Genomic DNA, 21,352 nt, shown 5'->3' with positions numbered 1-21,352 from the left:
ATATTATTTACTCTAATAAATCTTTTAAAAATATTTAAAAATATAAAATGACGATATTTAAACTATATATTAATCATGTATAGATTTTTGGAAATTATTTTGAGTCTAATTTACTTTTGTTGACTTTTGCATATTAGTCTCGAGCATTAGGATTGTGGTACACTATGACTTGACCTAATTTGTTAGACAAATATTGACCAACACATAAATATATATAATTAATTTAGGTTCGTGAATCCGAGGCCAACCTTGCACTTGTTCAATGACGTTATATGTATTTTTACTACGAAATACAGTATGGTGAGTTTCATTTGTCTTTTTACCCTTTATATTTTTGGGACTGAGAATACATGCGCTTTTATAAATGTTTGACGAAATAGACACAAGTAATTGAAACTACATTCTATGGTTGAATTATCGAAATCGAATATGCCCCTTTTTATTAAAGTCTGGTAATCTAAGAATTAGGGAACAGACACCCTAATTGACGCGAATCCTAAAGATAGATCTATTGGGCCTAACAAACCCCATCCAAAGTACCAGATGCTTTAGTACTTCGAAATTTATATCATGTCCGAAGGAGGATCCCAGAATGATAGGGGATATTCTTATATGTATCTAGTTAATGTCGGTTACCAGGTGTTCACCATATGAATGGTTATTTTTGTCTCTATGCATGGGACGTATATTCATGAGAACTGGAAATGAAATTCTTGTGGTCTATTAAAATGATGGAAATAAATGATTATGATAAACTAATGAACTCACCAACCTTTTGGTTGACACTTTAAAGCATGTTTATTCTCAGGTGTTAAAGAAATCTTCCGCTGTGCATTTGCTCATTTTAAAGATATTACTTGGAGTCTTTCATAGCATATTTCGAAGAACGTTGCATTCGAGTCATTGAGTTCATCAAAGATTATTATTAAATCAATTTATAGTTGGATAGTGGATATTATGAAATGGTATGCATGCCTGTCAATTTTCGATGTAAAGAAAGATTGTCTTTTAAAAACGAATGCAATGTTTGTAAAATGTATCATATAGAGGTCAAATACCTCGCAATGTAATCAACTATTGTGAATCGTTTATAATGTATATGAACGGGTTCTTTCAAAAACACTGAGTGGGGGAGTATGTACCCAGAGGGTATGGTGTTTGCCCCAGTTTGGTAGGCGTGTTTGAGCAATTTGTTGGAAGTCGTCCCATTTTGTGAGCGAACTCGAGATGTAGAGTGTTGATTTTGATTGTCTCGTGTAGAGATATGTTAGTGTAGAGCGAGTTCGAGAGTGAGTTCTCTAGAGTATCGAGGACTTGTACGTGCGAGAAGTGACAAGATCATCCTTAATGGATGGTCGAAGCGATGTTCACAGGGTAATGGTGGACGAGTTGTAAGTCGTGCAAGGTTGCGTGTCGGTTGGAGTTACTGAAAAGCTTGCGGGAAATTCCATCACCGTGTGCGTGGTGTGGATGACTCAAATTAGATGACGGTTGGCAAGGATACTCTACGTTGTAAATTAGAGTGCGCCAAAGAATCATGGAGAATAATGGTGTGATTGGAACGTTAAGTGGAGAGAAAGTGTGAACGATAGGATGCAACGGTGGCATCAAGGGGTGTAGAGTAGTGTGAGAACTCGAAAAGTTGGGGAAGTCGTATTTTCCTTGTTCGCGATGAGGTTTAGATCGCGAGGACACGATCCAGTTTAAGTGGGGGAGAGTTGTAACACCCTGAATTTTAGTACATCAGAAAGTGTCAGTAAAAGTATGCATCAGAAAGTGCCACTAAAAGTGAACCTAACACTTATGCATTTTCAGAATTACACAAGAATCAGAACCTGACAACTTCAGTCCCTGGAGAAAAAGGTTGCTGTGATGACCCGTCCAAATCCACTTGGACGAATACATCATTCATTGATTTCATAGTGAGGTTATTACCTCTATATGATACGTTTTGTAAACATTGCATTCTTTTGAAAAGGAACACCATAAATGAATATATAAATCCAAGGTTTTCGACGTCTGATGATTTCTACGTACAGACAATCACCGTATATAATAGTTTTTAACAATACATCCGTTGACAATACAGTCAAATAAGATACATGGTGATGATTTTGTGAATGCAAAGTTTTCTTGAATAAAACATGTATGACTCCAGGCACATAGCTTGTACAACGTATAAGCAAACAGCGAAAGACTTCTAGGAACCTGAGAATAAACATGCTTAAAAGTGTCAACACAAATGTTGTGAGTTCATAGTTTTAGTGTTGCGCATAATCTGTATATAAAGGTGGATCACAAGATTTCTGTTGTTTTATCAAGAAACGTTTATCAAAATATTCTACAAGATTGAGCACCCTGGTAACTAAGCTTTAACGTTATAATAAGTACCCCTGTTTTAACATACATGCAACCAACATGTACAATACACGCAATCCAACATGTACTAAACTCAAATAGTATATATCTGTTTTATAGTTCAGGCTAGGGTTTCTATACCTGGAACAGACGGGGATGTCAAGCCCTATGGATCCATATACAACTACTCGCGCCCACCAGTTCTTATAACCGGCAGTTACTAGTTACCAAAGCTAAGGGATTTTCGGTTCAAACTCAGTGTAGAATTAAGTATGTACTTGTGTCCATTGCGTTTAAAATAAAGTGCATGTATTCTCAGCCCAAAAAATATAGATTGCAAAAGCAATTAAAAAGGGATTTATAAACTCACCTTAGCAGCACATAAATTCATTCACCGAAATGTGACTGAAACTCGGAATGCAAAGTAATCGTAGATCTCAACCTAGAGAACATATGTTGGTCAATAAATGTCTAACAAGCTAGGTCGGGTCATAGTGTATCACAATCCTAATGCTCGAGACCAACATGCAAAAGTTAACAAAAGTCATCTCAAAAGTCAACCTGACCCAATATGATCTTTAAACATATACATGTTTATTAACATAATATAAGTCTTGATAATTGAACGAATTTATAGTTTATCAAACTCAAAATATTATTTATTTCAGGAGCTATATTATATTTGAATTATCATGGCAATCAAAAATATTTTATTATTTCACATAGTTTTCCAATACTTGTAAAATCAGATTATAGTGTTTATAAAGCTTTAAAACATGATAAGACAGTCAACTTTGACAATTGTTCAACAAGACGAGACGTGCCTTATATAGAAATTCATTTACTCGATTAATAATATTTGAAAATTCAATTTATCAATCTTATAAACAAGTTGTTTAAATATCAATTGCAGATTCAAAAGAAATTTCAATTAATGTTAATCATAATTCAGTTGACCATATCTTTTAATCCGTTCATCGAAATCACGCGATTTCTAAATGAAAAGTTAATAATTTTTCGCCAGCTTTCCAAAAACATGCATATCATATACTTTATATCAGTAGCATATGTATCAAATTCGTGATTCATCATAAACTATCTAACAACAAAATTAAAGCATACAAGCATGCATAAACATATATACTCGAGCACTAGTTAGGGATACACTATTAATATATAAAAGTTGAGATATGAATGCTCACGTATCAATATTGAGATTCAATATTGCAGGAAAGTACGTAGACGCAACGGAGATGATAAACATTAGTTTGACTCACGAGCAATACCCCTGAATCATACCCATAACTTCCATAGCTATAACCCATAATTTCATTAGCTCTATCCCGCTCGAAAAACTCGTTTGTAATAACTCGCTCATGACTTCGTCGTAGTATTTTATGTATAATACTAATAATACTAATAATAATAATAATAATAATAATAATAATAATAATAATAATAATAATAATAATAATAATAATAATAATAATAATAATAACAATAACGATAACAATAATAAGAATAATAATAATAATAATAATAATAATTATTATTATTATTATTATATTAATCTTAATTATATTAATAATAATAATAAAAATAATAATAATTTAAGTAAATATTACGGAGTATAATATAGATAAGAGAGATAGAGTGTGAAAAACTGCGCGAGAATTCGATCATTTATAGACCTGGCCTCACCAACCCTTCCATGCGATCGCATGGTTTCGAAGGGCATTGCCCATGCGATCGCATGGCTCTAGTCTCCAGCTCACAATGATTTTGTCTCTTTGTTCGTGGACATATTATTTAAATATATATATAATTTATATTAATTAATTATATATTATATTATATTTTTGTGCATAGTTGATTTGTAATTTTTGTTCCAATGACTCGTACGTTGTCACTCGACTTAAGTCCCGGTTCCGGTTTCTCGAACGCATTTTCGTACGCTTAGAAACTAGTATTTTATGTTTCGTGTATTGTACCTTTATCAATAACAAGACTCAGATCAATGAAAAACTATCTCACTCATAATGTAACTTGTATGTTTGAGTGTTATGGTCATTTGCGTTTATAAATTAACGTCTTAATATATAATAATATTATTTTTAAATCAAAACGTTTTATATCTAAGTTAATATTATATTTTATAACATTTGTAAAATATACATACATTTTCATTTTGAAATAGTGTTTTACTGTAGCAAAATGATTTTTACTGTAGCAAATAGTGGTTTTCAAAAACACTGTAGCTTTCGGGTATTGTAGCAATTCAAAATTACTGTAGCAAATTAGTGTTTTACTTGTTCATCTTAAACGTTTTAGTTAACTTATCTAAATATCAATCGAATCAATAATCGAATGTTACTATCGTTTACTAAATAACTTGAAATTATATATATGTATATATCTTTATCTAATATACATAAATCAGTTTTTAAATACACATTGCAAGTTATTTATAATTAATTTTAATAATTAATATTTCAACTTATTATATATATATATATATATATATATATATATATATATATATATATATATATATATATATATATATATATATATACAAATAGATGTTCGTGAATCGTCGGTCAATAGTCAAAGGTTAACTGAATATATAACATTAGTTCAAAGTTTTTGAGACTTCAACATTACAGACTTTGCTTATCGTGTCGAAATCATATAAAGATTAAGTTTAAATTTGGTCAGAAAATTTCGGGTCGTCACAATTGCCTTCGATTTGGCATGTTAGCCGCGTCGCGCCACCTACAGCATTCAGAGGCTTGATTTTGTACGGACGACTGTAATGAACTTCCACATGAAGCCGCGCCGCGGCCGTGTATAGGCGCACCGCGCCTAGCGGCCAGTCAGCATCCGGATTTTGGTCATTTTGGGTTTAGTGGAAGGGTATAATGGTCTTTTTACTTGGTGACCAGCTCATAACACCACACCACATCCACATATTTCATTTTATCATTTTCTTTTCTCTCTTTCTCTCAAACTCACATTTCTTCCCAAGATCAAAGTGGTAAATCGAAAGGGAAGACTCGAGTGTCGATCTTTGGAGCAAGAGTTAATATTGTTCTCCTCGTTCACGGCTACGTTTTGATACTAGTGGTAAGTTCTAACTCTGAAATTCATTCTTGTGCTTCATTGTTCATATCTAGGGTTTGAATGGTTGTTCATGAGTAAAACCCCATTAGTTCATTAATGGAAGATGTGAACTAGAAAACGGGTTTATTGGTGTTGTAGGCGGGTTTTAGATTTGGTGAGCAAGTTTATACATGTGAGACTTGCAAAAGAGTGTAATCACAAGTATTTAGTCATTATTGAAGTAATGGAAACCATTTGTGTTCATTTAGTTGACTAATCTTGAATATAGTCAAAATTTGGGCTTGTTGGTGATTTCGGTTCGATTGTCGTTTGTGTAAGGTTTATAAACTTAAAATGAGTTAAGTTGAAGTATAAACTCGAGTTAATGGCGTTTTGAAGTCAAAACTTGTAAATGGTGAGATTTTGACTTTTAAGGGTCAAAATGGGTTTTCGAGCGAAACTCGAGTTAAAATGCGTTCGAGTGCTATAGTTGGTACATTTAGGTATTTCGGGTACGCGGGAGTTGGTCTTGTTGGTTTCAGACCTTCGAGTAGCGTTAAAAGTGCAAAAGGGTGTAATTTGCACTTGTTGTTCACTTGGGCGGGTCGAGAGTCCAAATGAGTTTGTATTGATGATTATTGTGGTACATGGAATAGGTACGTTCCATTGGCGAGTTGCGAGATTGGATTGCACTTCATCCAAGCGTTTAAGATGAGTGTAAATTTACTATACGTGTATGTATGCATAGGATGGGTGCGTGTGTGTAGAGTGACCCTTGCTCGGGTTTACTCTATGTATGTGTGGGAGAATGGATCCCTCTTATGCTTTGGGTCCATGTGATACGCTTATGCGTTTGGTGGGGCTACCACCCTTGATGTTGTGATTGGCTAGTGTATTGGATAAACCCTTTGGCGATGGGTTTTGCTAGCATTTGTCGTGAAGGTGATTCGGGTAGTGAATCGCGTGATGTTCGGATTAACTAAGGCGCGTGAAGTTCGGCCAACCCTATTGTGATGTTTGATTAAGGTATGAGTCGCGTGATGTTCGGATTCATAAAGGCGCGTGAAGTTCGGACATCCTTAATAGTCAAGTTGTTTGAAGGTAGTGAGTTGCTTGAAGTCCGGATTCACTAAGGCGCGTGAAGTTCGGCCAACCTTCATGTGGTTTAGGTTAAGGGGTTAACCTTGTTGATGTTGTTGATTATATTTATTGTATATACATATTGTTGTGTTGTAGCAAATCTTGTGGCGTTAGCTTGGAGATTTCGTAGTGTGTAGCTACTTTGTGTATGTGCTTATTATTATAGCTTGCTTGCTATGCGGTGGTGGTATGTGTTTATTATTTTTGTGCTTGGTGTTATGTATTCATTTTATGCATATGTACGTGTATAGTACCTTTACATTCACTAAGCATTAGCTTACCCTCTCGTTGTTGATATTTTTAGAGGTTCATGATATGGCGGCTCGGGTAAGCAGGGATTAGAGATCTTGCTTTTGGATTGATTTAGGATTGGGTAGTATATTCCCGATCATCATGCTCGGTCTTTTGTCGGTTGTGAACTAGTCGGGTCAAAGTTGGTCCTTGTTAACGTTAAATGAGTCACGGGTTGTTGTGCCTAATATGATTTAACTAACGTATTATTGTATTAAGGAGTTTAAATTATTATTGTATGTTTTTAAGTTCGTTGAACTTATTATGATAAAAAAATACTTTTTGAAAATTGTGTAATGGAACCTAAAGTGTTATTTAATGTATATTAAAAAGGAAAAAAGTTTATGGGCCGGAAATCGATGAGTTGGGTCGTTTCAATACGTAATATACTGCAAGTGGAGAAGAAAGCACTTTCATACAGTGACAATTCCAGAATTTTAGGTCCTGAAATTTTTTCCAGTAGAAATTATATTAAAATGTTATATTAGTGATAGTTTACCTTCAAAAAATTATAAATTCAAAAAATATATAAGTTCGAGTAGTATAATTTAGTGGCATCCTATACAATTTAAAAGAAAAACTATAGATTTTGAAAAATATAGGACGTTATATATTAAAATGGGTTAAGGCTACTCAAGGGTCATATACCCTTTTTGGCCCGATGTAGGCCATATACCAAAAAAATGCTATTATAGGCCATAAACTTTAAAAAAATGTGTTAATGTAAATCAACTTAACTTGTTGACCTGATAAATAAGGTTGTTCGTTTGACTTTCTTTTCAAAACTTTGACTTCGAAATTCGGATTCATTTCTTCGATTTAAGAGCTGTAAATTTACAGATAGTTTCACGAAGAGATATCGATCACATCTGTATTTTTACATTTCGCTATAACCTCTCAGATTGATCCGGTGCTCAAATCGGACACGATTTTCGGTAAAGGATGAACTCGAGATCAAACTCTATGAATTTGTTGTTGATTATCAGTTATGATGATGTGCGAAACTTCGTTTGATGTTATGATTCATTAATCCGAAGTCAATTTGTGAAGAGAATCATCGTTGATCGATTTTGTAGATTGAGCTTCAAAAAAAATATACTTTTTTTGGTTCCAATGTAAGCTATATACTCAAAAAATTACTAATGTAGGTCACATACTTTCAAAAAGTGTATCGATGTAAATAAAAGGTAACCTGTTTAGCCAGTAACATGTTACCTTTTGTTTATATCGATACACTTTTTGAAAGTATGTGACATAAATTAGTATTTTTTGAGTATATGGACTACATCGGGACAAAAAAAAGTATATGACCCTTAATTAGCCTTAACTCTATTAAGATTTAGTGGTGTCCTATACAATTTAAATAATTTTTTATATTAAAAAAATTTAAACTAGCTGTTTTCCGTGACCATACGAGTCTCTACTTAGATTCTCCCGCCTCTACTTTCATATTGAAACGAAAGAAGGGTAATTTCATAATACAATAAGTCGACTACTAACGTTTATCCAGAAGCGTAATTTCATAATACAATAAGTCGACTACTAACGTTTATCCAACCTTAACGAGTTAGCGTAGTAGTAAGGTGTAATATTTTGTAAGTAGAGATCTCAAGTCTTTGAGTGGGAGATAGTTCAAATCAAAACGAATCCAAATTATTATATTTCGAGAAGCTGTAGATTAGTGAATATACCTTTTTATAACTAGATGGAGGTCTTGAGTGGCCCACTCCGTTGGACTAGATAATTGAGATGAAAAACATAAAAAAAAAGGAAAAAAGGAAGGAAAAAAATCACTAAAAGACGAAATAGTTGAGGTCATGATGACATCAGCCGATTATTATTCATTAGTGTTGGCTAATATACTTATTAGAAATTAATACGGAGTATAAAACAAATTGAAGTAACAATGCGTCAAAGGTGGATGATATGATGAACGTTTCCAATGATAATCACGGAACTCATCTAAAAATGTTTCGAGTCTTTTCACAATGCACTGAAATTTAGTCGTGAATTTCAGCAAAATATAAAAGCCCACGTGATGAATTTAATTAATACGATGAAAAAACACAATTAAAAACAACATGAATTTAATTAAGATGGATGTTGGTAATAAGTTTATAAGGTCCTCAAAAGCCAAGCAGAAGGTGAAGTTTTCCAAGAATGTTGTCGTGGAAAGAGACGCGCTTGTGGCGGGTTCTTCGGCTTCAAGAGATAAAGGTTTCTTTCAAGATTTGGTGGATCAAGGGGTGATTCCCCCATCGTCGGGCGTTCTTATTAGCGATTAATCCTCCAACATTTTGACTTATTCTTTTTCTAATCGAAACGGAAAAGGCGTTCGTATTGATAAGATTGACGGGATTACTTCGCGACCAGATGAAAGGAACCAAAAGGGTGTCTCTAATGCCGGTTAATTTCGGCATCTTTGGTTAGGTTTGTAGTGTTCATTGTAGGATGTGCGTTTTGCTTGTGTTTTTAACTTCTTATTTTTCGTAGTCATATCCTTTGTCCTTCTAAATGTGTTCGGTTGTGCATGTTTGTCTTTGGCGTTATGATTCAGTTGTGGCTCGGGTAGAGGTATCTAGATCTAGTTCATAAGTTTTTGTTCTAGCAAGTTTTCTTTTAGTGAGCCGTTATGTTTGTTTGGATTGGATGTATCGGTTTTGAGGTTCTTTCATTTATTGATGAAAGTAACCTAATTTTAATAGTAATCGTTATTTTAGCCAAAAAAAACAACATGAGCGAATTGCGGGGTGTTTGGTAGCCGGATATTTGTCCCCTCATATGTTGCTTTATTACAAAACACCTAACTTTTAATTTAAGGGCGAGTTTGTTTGGATGGCTGATTGTTGTGTTTGTTTGGATGGTTGATTGTTTGGATGTTGGTCTTGTAAATCTTCGCTTGATTTGGTTCTGTGTATTATCGTGTTATTTTCAGTTTTTGTTTGGTTAGTTTGATCGTAAGGTTTTTCGAAATGTTAGGGAGACTCGTTTAAAGTTAATTTTTTTACATGTCCTTTTGTATTCATTATTATGGCGTTTTACTTTGTAAAACAACCTCGTTCAATACGAGTATTCTTTATTTTTGTCAAAAAGAATTCTAATTGAATAGTCCACTGCTGAATGTTAAATTATTGAACATTTAATGTGTTTATTTCTGATCTCTGAATGATAGATAAAGTTGAATGATTTAGTATTCAATGTTTAATCATGTAAAGCTGGAATATCTCTTAACTATTAACCGCCTAAACTTTTAAAATATTATTCTTAAATTATATAAAGGATATTTATTAAACAACTACATTGCATTTTTTATTCATGTCAAATGTTAAAAAGGTAATAAAACATTATTCATATTATTCGTTCAAAATGATTATTTAACATGTTATTGTCATACAAAAATCAATTCATTGAGAACCTTTGAATTATTTCAAATTATAAATTGTTTATGATTTTATTACTCAATTTTATCAAACGCACCATGACTTAAAAATAAATGATAGCCCATCACAATTTCTTTTCTAGGAAGTAAATAATTTTTTTTTAAAAAAAGCAATAGAAATTTTATTAACTCACAAAACAAACATACAATGTTTACATCGCAATTACAATAAGCTTATAGACCCAATCTCACAATGTTAACTAACAAGGTGTTGTTAACAATTTATACAATAAGACTTTTTGGGTTATGAAGCCACTGATGGCATACAATAGATTTAGATTTACATCTTTTCGAAATCCATTCGAACAATTTAACTTGAATTTCGCATAATGCAACCGGAGTCGTCCAACACTTGTTGTTGAAAGTTTTTTGATTCCGGTTTCACCAAATGAGATATCCACACGTCCAAATCAAAGCTTGCCAAATTATAGAACCTTCTTCCAACATCGCTATATTTGGAGAGGCCAAGAACATGTCATTAAGACTTAAAGATGAGGAGATATTCAAGCCCCACCAATCAAACACTTTAGACCACACATCAAACATGCTTACAAAATAGGAGGGCGTGATTAACCGTTTCCACATCGTCGTCACAAAGTGGGCAACGAACGGTATGTAAATCGATCCCACGCTTATCCAATTCTATAAGCGAAGCAATTCTATTCTTTCGCGCGCGCCAAATGAAAACTTCCACCTTTTTTGGAACCAAGTTGTTACGCAAAGTATCCGTAAAATTAGACCCAACACATAAAGATTTGGAATCAAGCAAGCATGATAGTTTTTTTGTCGTGAATTTACCATTCCCGTTTAAATTCCAAGCCCATGTATCATCTTTTGAGTTTAGTTTAGTATCCGAAATCGCTGCAACTAAGTCTTCAAATTGAGATTTTATTCTGCCTGTAGGCTGCCGAGACCATTCCCAATTACCGCTGCCATCTTGATTAATTCTGTCACGAACCATCACGTTAGGATTCTGCTCCAGCCTGAAAATCCTTCCGAATCTGTTTTTGAGGGTGTCTGATCCCACCCAAATGTCAGACCAGAAACTGGTCTTGCACCCGTCACCAACCGCAATGCTGAAAGAGTTCTTGAACGAAACAACAGTAGCGTTGATTTGATCACCTGCTTTAATAATATTTGTCCAAGTAGCGTTATGTGAAATAAGTTTATGTTTTCGGTCCAATTAAAAACCACCCGAGGGACCATAAATGCTAGAAATAACCTTGACCCACAAAGTGGCAGGCTCGGTTCGAAACCTCCACCACTACTTGCCGATCAAGGCTAAATTTTTGTTTTTTAAAGAGCCCAAATTGTAACAACCCAACCCGATATACAAACGATCACGCGGAAATATCAATAAAAAAAAAATTCTTTGTGCAGTAAATGGCGCGGGGCGCCATCCCCTTGCGCGGCGCGCAAAAGGGGCCTGGCAGCCCGCTGTCCAAAAAGTCCCAAATGCGAAAATGTTTGACCACTTCCCGACGTATTTAGACAAAATGCTTTTCACAACATATTCATATATGAAAAACTAACACGTTCCATTCATAAAATAAGTTTTACGAGGCGGGGCCCACATCGACCCAATTTACCCTTTAAGTACAAAATACAAGTTTTGACCCCACAATTTTGAACACAAAATAAAAGCCGAGCATGGCGATTGGGGATACGCTACCCAATCCTAATTAATCCAAAAGCAAGCCTTCTAAAGCAACTACGCGAGCCACTAGTTCCCACGCTTACCCAAGCCACCTCATCCAAGCAAATCTATAAAAAAAAGTAAACAACGAGAAGGTAAGCTAACGCTTAGTGAGTGAAAATATACTACATACATATATATGCATAAAATGGACACACCACATAAATAAACAAATACCGCATACCGGAGCATCCAAGCATAAAGGCAAGCTAATCTAAGCATACCGTACGATCACTAATCAATAAACTAAATATGCATCAACAAACATAAGTTCACCAACGACGATGTGAACAACGCCAAGAAGCTACACTCGAAGGGTTAGCTACATTACGACAATACAACAATATATATATATATATATATATATATATATATATATATATATATATATATATATATATATATATATATATATATATATATAAACGAATATGGTTAACCCCTTAACCCATTACCGAATACCAAACACCACAATGAAGATTGGCCGAACTACACGAGCCTTAGCAATCCGAAACCACACAAGATTACTATCTTCAACAAGACAACATCGAGGTTGGCCGAACTACACGAGCCTTAGTAATCCGAAACCACACGAGATTACTACCTCAATAAGATGACCGAACTACACGCATCATCGTGAATCCGAACTACACGCGACTCACTTCTCAACATCAAAACCCTTCGCCATTGGGGTTATATCATCCACATCACAACCACATGTGATAATGTACACACCAAATGTGTACTTCGCCAAAGGTACACCTTCATCAAATGTGTACCAAAACGCACAACCGTGCCAATTGGACCTATACACAAGTCCATCAAAACCACCTATATGTGAAGTGAGCTCTATAGCCGAGAATCACTTCACCCGACCTGCACCCATCCTACACATACATATGCACATAGGATATTAACACTCACCTTGAAGTCTTGATGGATGCCAAACCAAAATCCGCAATCGCCGATGGAATGTACCTATTCCATTTATCACATAACAAGTAACACAATTAGGGTTGACTTACAAACCAACCCAATTGACACTTAGTGCAATTTCGACCCAAATGCACTTCCAAGTACAAACCGCGCCCAAAATTAACCAATAATCACTAACACAAGTGAGAATGGTCCTAATACGCCAATTAAACCCAATCATAGGTGTTAAACACCTATCTTGCCCAAAATGACACTTAAACCCTAATTTTGACCCATAAGGAGTCAACATCGCGCCATTAGCAAGTTTTCACACCAAAACATATTTAACTCGATTTTATACTTCAACTTAATCCATTTTAAGTTTATAAACCTTATTTAATCGACAATTGGGTCATAATCATCAACAAACTCTAATTTTGACTCTAGTCAAAATTAGTCAACCACAAGAACCCTAATGGTCTCCAAAACATCAATAATCACTAATACTAGTGATTATACACCATTTACAAGTCTTAAACATGGTTAAATCATTAACCAACCCAAAACCCGCCAAATATCAAAATAGCAAGTTTCCATAGACCCTCTTCATCAACTAAATGGGTTTTACAACTAACAATCTCAAACCCTAACTTGAATATCAAATCTAACAAATGAAATTCGGAGTTTGAACTTACCTAATACCGCCAAAATGATGCCGTTGATGAGATGAACAACTTTAATACTTGAGGTTTGACCCGAAACACTCTTCTTCTTCTCCAATTAGAGCTCTCTCTCACTAAAATGGGTTTCTCCCTCTAGGGTTTGATGAAAGTGTTTGTGTGGGTGAAATGAGGATAAGAATGATCAATGGATCAGTTTTGATGACCCCAAACTGACTCCAAGTGAAAAGACCAAAGTACCCCTCATTTAAACACTTTAAAAATGCTGAAAATTACATCAGACGCATTCGGAGCGCCGCTCCAACCTTCAGGTCAGTTTTCAGTAACTTGTTTTGGCCATAACTTTTTGACCGTAGCTCCGTTTTCGATGAATCACATATCGTTGGAAATGTAATAAGATTTTCTTTCCAATGGTAAGGCTTTGAAACATCAACACAAACTTTATTTGGGGTTGAAAAGATACGTACACACCTTGTCACTTCAGACAACGTCCAATCTCCTTCGACGTTCGAGCAAGCAACACGTACATGCTTCGTACACTTCATACACGCATCGTACACCATAAATACATTATGTACAATAAATATTTGGGTCTTACACAAATTTAACCCACCCGCCCCGTATGGTAAAAGAACCTCCTCCCATTTGACCCATGAAATTTTGGAGTCATTTCCCGACCCGCCCAAAAAAAAATTACATCTCACGCTCTCAAGTTTTTTGATCACACATGGTGGGGCATGGAAGAGTGAGAAGAAGTACAATGGAAGACAATTTAGCACCGATTTGACAAGAGTTAGGCGTCCACCAATCGACATCGTACGTGCTTTCCAATCTGAAAGTCTTTTAGTGAATTTATCGATAACCGGCTCCCAACTACTAATTTTATTTAATTTAGCACCAACAGGTAACCTAAGATAGATAAAAGGAAGTGAATCATGATTGCATCCAAAACGTTTTGCCATAAGTTCAACCTCGGAAGAATTAACCCCCACACCATATAACTTGCTCTTTTTATAATTCACTTTAAGGCCGGACGTTAACTCAAAACACTTTAGTAATTTCATCAAGTTACGCATGTTTTGTATACTCCAATCCCCAAAATAAATTGTATCACCCGCATATTGGAGATGGGAGATACAAATTTTGTCACTTCCAATTTCAACATCAGAGAATAGATATAATTAACCGCGGCTTTAGTTAATGCATTAAGGCCTTCGGCCGCAAGAATGAAAAGAAAATGGGAGACTGGGTCTCCTTGTCTCACCCCTCTTGCTAAGTTAAATTCACTAGTCGGAGAGCCATTAACGATCACTGAGATTGAGGCCGAACTAAGACAAGAGAGTATCCAATGTCTCCACCGAATACCGAAACCCATAAATTCCATAACCTCTAAAAGAAATTCCCAACTCAAACAATCGAACGCTTTCTCAAAGTCCACTTTGAAAATAAGACTTTTCGAACGCGTTTGTTTTAGATAGTCAAGAGATTCATTCGCGATTAAAGCCCCGTCTAAAATATTTCTACCCCTTTTAAAAGCACTTTTCTCATGACCCACAAGTTTAGGTACCGCTTTGCGAAGACGGTTGGATAACAATTTCGCAATGACTTTATAATAGTTCCCGATCAAGCTAATTGGTCTATAGTCACTTAAAGAAGTTGGTTCCGACTTCTTGGGAACAAGGGTGACAAATGATGCACTACAACCTTTAGAAAAATCACCCTTATCCCAAAAATGGTTTATTGCATTCAAAAGATCTTCTTTAATTAAGTTCCAATATTTTTTGTAGAAGCTTAGATTCAACCCATCGGGATCCGGGACTTTTGCTCACCATATTCTTTAATAGCTTCCCAAACCTCATTTTCACAGAATTTTTGTTCCAAGTCATTAGCTTCTGAAATCATGAGCTGGCCCACTGTTGGCCCAGTAATCGGGTCAGGCCCATCAGGGCTAAACCAGTCCAGTAAGCACGACCTGTTGGAGTTTTTTGAGCTAAAATTTTTTTTGAAATGGTTCTTGATGGTGGATTTGACCTCTGTTGGATTTTCGTTCCAATCCCCGTCGATGTTAAGCCCCCGAATATTATTCTTATTATACTTTCTCTTGATTGACGAATGGAAAAACTTAGAGTTTTCATCACCCTCGATCACCCAACGATTTCTCACCTTTTGTTTTAACATGTTGATTTTTGTATTCTATTTCTGTATCCAATTTTTTCTAGTATCTAACCAAATTTTCCTTTCATCATTATCAAGGGGGCAAGCTTCGGCCTTTTTTCCCCACTCGTCCACTTTTTTTTTGAGGACATTGATCTCACCATCTAAATTACCAAACTCTTTGTTACTCAATTCCTTAAGTGCAAACTTTATATTTTTCAATTTATCACAAAATATGCAATCGACACGCTTACTAGAAACCGGCTTACTCCATGCACCTTCAATGATAGAATCCACACCTTCTTTTTGAAACCACACATTAAAAACTTTAAATGGTTTTAGACCGTAATCAACTATTTTGTCTCTCAAGATTAAAGGGCAATGATCCGAGACTCTTCGGTCTAATGGGACAACCGAAAGGTCTTTCCAAAGATCTAAGGATAAATAGGAAACAAGGAACCTATTTAACTTACTAAATTTGACCCCGCCATCGCTTATCCTAGTGAACTTACGACCATTAATTGGGATTTCAATTAAATTATTTCTATTTATGAAGTCATTGAATCTAATGGCCCGCCTTCTATTGAATTCGCAATTCATACGATCCGACTCAACCCTAACCTCATTAAAATCGCCACACAATACCCACGCCACATCAATGCCCGACATAATACTATCTAATGATTTCCACATAACTTTCTTACTTGCATCATCATGAGGACCGTAGATATTTACTATGATGGATTCTTTCCCCGAACCAACCCATTTTCCTCTAACTGTCAAAAAATAGTCACTACACAAAGTACTTGAAGCTGAAAACAATTTCGTATCCCAAATTAATAACATACCGCCCGACTTACCAACAACTTCCTTTTGTAAAAACCCAAAGTTATCGTTACCCCATAAAGATCCAACCCATTGATCATTCAAATGCTTACATCTCGTTTCTTGAAGAGCCACAAAATCAGGCTTCTCACTAAAACATAAGTTTTTAACCCACCCGAATTTCCCTTTGACCCCAAAGCCACACACGTTTAAAGTAAGAATCTTCATAATAAAACAAAATTAAATGATATGAGGGACATGGCACTTACTGGGGGTTAAAGGCGTTCCACCTTAACCCGATTTGGTTGCCGAAATCCCTGATTTCTTCCTCACCAATAGAGTGCAATTGGGAATCAGAACATCTGTTAGAGCATCTGCGTTTTGACTGTGATCTCTTAAGGCCAGCTTTAATTCCACACGACTTGCACTTATGTGTCTCATCAAGGTTAATGCCTCTCCTGGACATCTCTTTCATTCTTCTTATTCTAGATGAGGCCCTATGGTTACCAATTGCATTCCAATAGCAATTATTACAGAAGGAAATCTCAGAACCACGTTGAGAACTAGAAGTCGAGGACCTTGATTGACGATTAGAATTCGGACAGTTGGGGAGACATGTAGACGCACTAGAACTCTTATTCCGCTTATTCTTTTTGACCGATTCCTTATTTTGCACAGAAGGTCCACTCATATTGGGTTGGGGCCCAACAACATTAGACTCTTTAGGTAATGGAACATGACTACGTTGTTTACTAGCCTCATTTGATGTTGGATCAACGTTTTGTTTATTATTGCAATTCAAGTCACTAACAAATTCAAGCCCATCTTCATCCAGCTCAAAAGGCCCGTTGTTACTCACATTATCTTTTGGGCCGTTGCTATCGTATGGCCCATCGACCATTTGATCAGACACATGAGAATTACTATCGTTAACATTAATAGATGGCTCACCCCCATAATTATTGGTTTTTATATTGGGACAAGGAGAACCTGTTAAATCCTTTTTGGGACTAGGGTTAGGGAAGTTACAGCTCCTCGTTTCTGCCACCGCATCATCATAATTGCACTTCTCGAAATCTTGATTGGTTCCCATGCAACCCGAATCTAGATCTTCCACCGGACTATTGATTACCGGAGAATTAAAAGTGACCGGAATATCTGCCTCATCATCATTAAAGTCATCAAAACCGTCATCTTCCTCATCATTAATATTGGACAAGTTAACTTTATCGTCATCCGAGGGGATGAATGAACCTTCATTATCATAATCATCGAGACTATTCGCATATTCATCATAATCAACATAATCTGAACTAACAAAGTTATCTTCATCCTCTGAAAAATCATCAACGGCTGACCAACTCTTCTTTTCTTCTTTAACTCTAATGAAGTAGACCTTAGATTTATATAGTAATTTGAGGTTGCAATTGACTTTACCAGGATCATTTAGTTTCACATAAACTCTGCCATGATTAAGGGTTTGATGGTCCTCAAAAGAATAGTTATCCAATTCATATGACACCCCCCATAGGTTTGCAATAGCCATGAGAGTGCTATCCATCCAACATTGTATCGGTACACCAGAGATCCTTAGCCAGACCATTCTCCCTTCTGGCCAAAAATCATCATCCCATAGTTGAACTTTGTGAATCCATTTCTTAAGCGGATGGGAACTGTCGTGGAACACAGATGAAGCGGTTGTATCATTGTTGAATATGATTAGCACACTTAGACCCCCTAAAAGCTTGATCTGGGTATCCCCATGACCTTCTTCAATACATATGTTCTTTAGGTTTTTAAGAATTTTCAGGGTTTTTGCTTCGCATAGAATTGCCTGTGATAATTGACTATGGTTGTTATTTTCGTCTTTGATCAACACCATCTTTTCACCTTTGGGACTTTCGGAATAACAGTTGTCTCTGAATATTTCTCATTCACCATCGGACGAATGTTATTATCAACAGGCATTCTCATTGTGTTTAGGGTTGATCTGAGATCAGCCTTTTTATTGTTTATCTTCGACCTTAGATCATCCATATTGTTAATCACCTCGTTGAAACTTCTAACATCTTGGAATCGATTCCCAACCAGGAACTGTAATGACCCAACCCGTTATCCAACCGAAACACGCTTATTTTTTTTATTAAAATACCAGTTTCAGACATATGGAGCGCCGCTCCACGTAGGGGCACGCCGCTCCAAAGTGGCCTGTCCACTTTCTTTTTATGCTCGTTCGTAAAACACGTTTCTCAACACTTTTAAATGAAACAAATTATCATAACACGTCAATATAAGTAAAACTAAGAATTTCCCACAATAAAATCGAGTTTTACAACACCGGGCCCACATCGACCCAAATTACGACAAAATGACCATTTCGACCCATTTTAGTTTAATACAAAACATAGACTGAGCATGGTGATTGGGGATACACTATCCAATCCTAATTAATCCAAAAACAAGATCTTCTAATTCCCACGCTTACCCGAGCCGCCAACACGCGAACCTATAAAAATATCAACAACGAGAGGGTAAGCAAATGCTTAGTGAATGTAAAGATACTATACACATACATATGCATAAAACGACTACGCATCACTAAGCACAAAGAGTAAACACATACCACCACCGCATAGCAAGCAAGCTATAAATAGGCACATACACAAAGTAGCTACACGCTACGAAATCTCCAAGCTAACGCCACATGATTAGCTACAACACAACAAATAGTATATACGTGCATACACAATAAATATACTCAACAACATCAACAAGGTTAACCCCTTAACCTAAACCACATGAAGGTTGGCCGAACTTCATAGTGAATCCGGACTTCACGCGACTCACTACCTCCAAACCATTTGACTATTAAGGATGGCCGGACTTCACGCGCCTCTATGAATCCGAACTTCACGCGATTCATACCTTAGTCATACATCACAATAGGGTTGGCCGAACTTCACGCGCCTTAGTGAATCCGAACATCACGCGATTCACTACCCGAATCATCACCACGACAAAAGCTAGCAAAACCCATCGCCAAAGGGTTTATCCAAAACTAGCCAATCACAACATCAAGGGTGGTAACCCAAACGCATAAGCGTATCACATGGACCCGAAGCACAAGTGGAGTCCATTCGTCCACACATAAATAGAGTAAACCCGAGCAAGGGTCACTCCACACACACGCACCCATCCTATGCATACATACACGTATAGTAAATTTACACTCACCTTAAACGCCTCGATAAAGTGCAATCCAATCCCGCAACTCGCCAATGGAACGTACCTATTCCATTTATCACATAACAACCAACACAATTAGGGTGGATTTACAAATCAACCCAAAATGACACTTAGTGCAATTTCGACCCAAATGCACTTCCGAGCCCAAACTCCGCCCAAACTAACCAATAATCACTAACACAAGTGAGAATGGTCCTAATACACCAATTAAACCCAATCATAAGTGTTAAACACTTATCTTGCCCAAATTGACACATAAACCCTAATTTTGACCCATTTCAAAATTAGTCTTCCAAATACCCCCAAATGGGTTTCAACACTTCTACAATCACTAAACCTAGTGATTAAACCCAATTACAAGTCCTAAATCATGGCCAAGTCGATTTCCAACCCAAAACCCACCAACAACAACAATAAACCCAATTACAAGCATCAATGAACTCAGTTCAAGATTTAAAATGGGTTTCTCTACAAACCAAGTTCAAACCCTAACTTTGAATATCAAATCAAACAATGAAATTCGGAGTTAGAACTTATCACAACAACCAAAACGTAGCTAAGAACGAGGTGAACAACTTTAACACTTGAGCTTTTGATCGATTCAAGCTTCTTCTTCTCCAAAACCTCAATTCTCTCTCTAGAAATCTCTCTTTCTCTCTCTCTCTCTCTCTCTCTCTCAGAATGGATGAGTGTTGAATGGATGTGAAAATGAGTTAGGATAAGGTTTTGGATCAGTTTTGAGGTCCCCAAACCGTCCATATACGAAAGGACTATAATACCCCTCATTTAAACCCTTTAAAAAGGCTAAAAAATGCATAAGGGGCAATCGGAGCCCCGCTCAAAAGGGTGGAGCGCCGCTCCAACCTACAGATACTGGCAGCCGAGCAAAATCAGGATTAGCAACTTGTTTTGGCCATAACTTTTCGACCGTAACTCCGTTTTCGATGAATCAAATATCGTTGGAAACGTAATAAGATATTCTTTCCAATGGTAAGGCTTTGAAACATCAACTCAAACTTTATTTGGGGTTGAAAAGTTACGTTACACACCTTGGAACTCGAACAACGTCCAGAATAACGTGTAACAGAGAAAACAGGGTGTTACAGGAACACACGTGGCTGTCCATTCGTCACATTAGGGTTTGGACCATTTGTACCAGTAGGTTTTGGACCCCTAGTAGTAGCCTTGAAAATCTTGATCAACTCACTGCCAATCTTAACCGACTCAAGAGATTTCAGTAATCTGTTACCATCGTTCACCTCACCGAATTTGACAAAAGCATAACGGTGGCCATTGCGAAGGGTTTTGGATGGTATGAAGATATCCCTCACAGCCCTGTATGGTTTGAATAATTTCCACAAATCCACAACCGCCCAATCTTTCGGAAAATTGAAGAACATGTAAGACGTTAATCGATTTCTGCCTGAACTCTTGTTATGTTGCCTGAGGTCACCGTCGTACTCGCCCGTGCCCGCCTCTCTCCACTCTCTCTCTATTTTCTCTCAC

The 21,352-nt window shown here is 36.3% G+C and overlaps 2 protein-coding genes across 2 annotated transcripts; both read right to left on the bottom strand.

The window, feature by feature from the left end:
• Positions 1-10,868: 10,868 nt before the first annotated feature.
• On the bottom strand, positions 10,869-15,799 carry LOC139874665 (uncharacterized). Its single transcript, XM_071862071.1, has 4 exons — positions 15,451-15,799; positions 14,736-15,325; positions 14,319-14,628; positions 10,869-11,452 (listed from the first exon to the last, which is right to left on the bottom strand). The coding sequence occupies exons 1-4, from the start codon at positions 15,797-15,799 to the stop codon at positions 10,869-10,871; spliced, it is 1,833 nt and encodes a 610-aa protein (XP_071718172.1).
• Positions 15,800-15,814: 15 nt separating this feature from the next.
• LOC139874664 (uncharacterized) lies at positions 15,815-16,828 on the bottom strand. Its single transcript, XM_071862070.1, has one exon. The coding sequence runs from the start codon at positions 16,826-16,828 to the stop codon at positions 15,815-15,817; it is 1,014 nt and encodes a 337-aa protein (XP_071718171.1).
• Between the last annotated feature and the right edge of the window lie 4,524 nt (positions 16,829-21,352).

The sequence above is a fragment of the Rutidosis leptorrhynchoides genome, chromosome 11 (genome assembly GCF_046630445.1).
Source record: "Rutidosis leptorrhynchoides isolate AG116_Rl617_1_P2 chromosome 11, CSIRO_AGI_Rlap_v1, whole genome shotgun sequence".
NCBI classification, from domain to species: Eukaryota; Viridiplantae; Streptophyta; class Magnoliopsida; order Asterales; family Asteraceae; genus Rutidosis; species Rutidosis leptorrhynchoides.
This window is presented reverse-complemented; position numbering and strand designations above follow the sequence as displayed.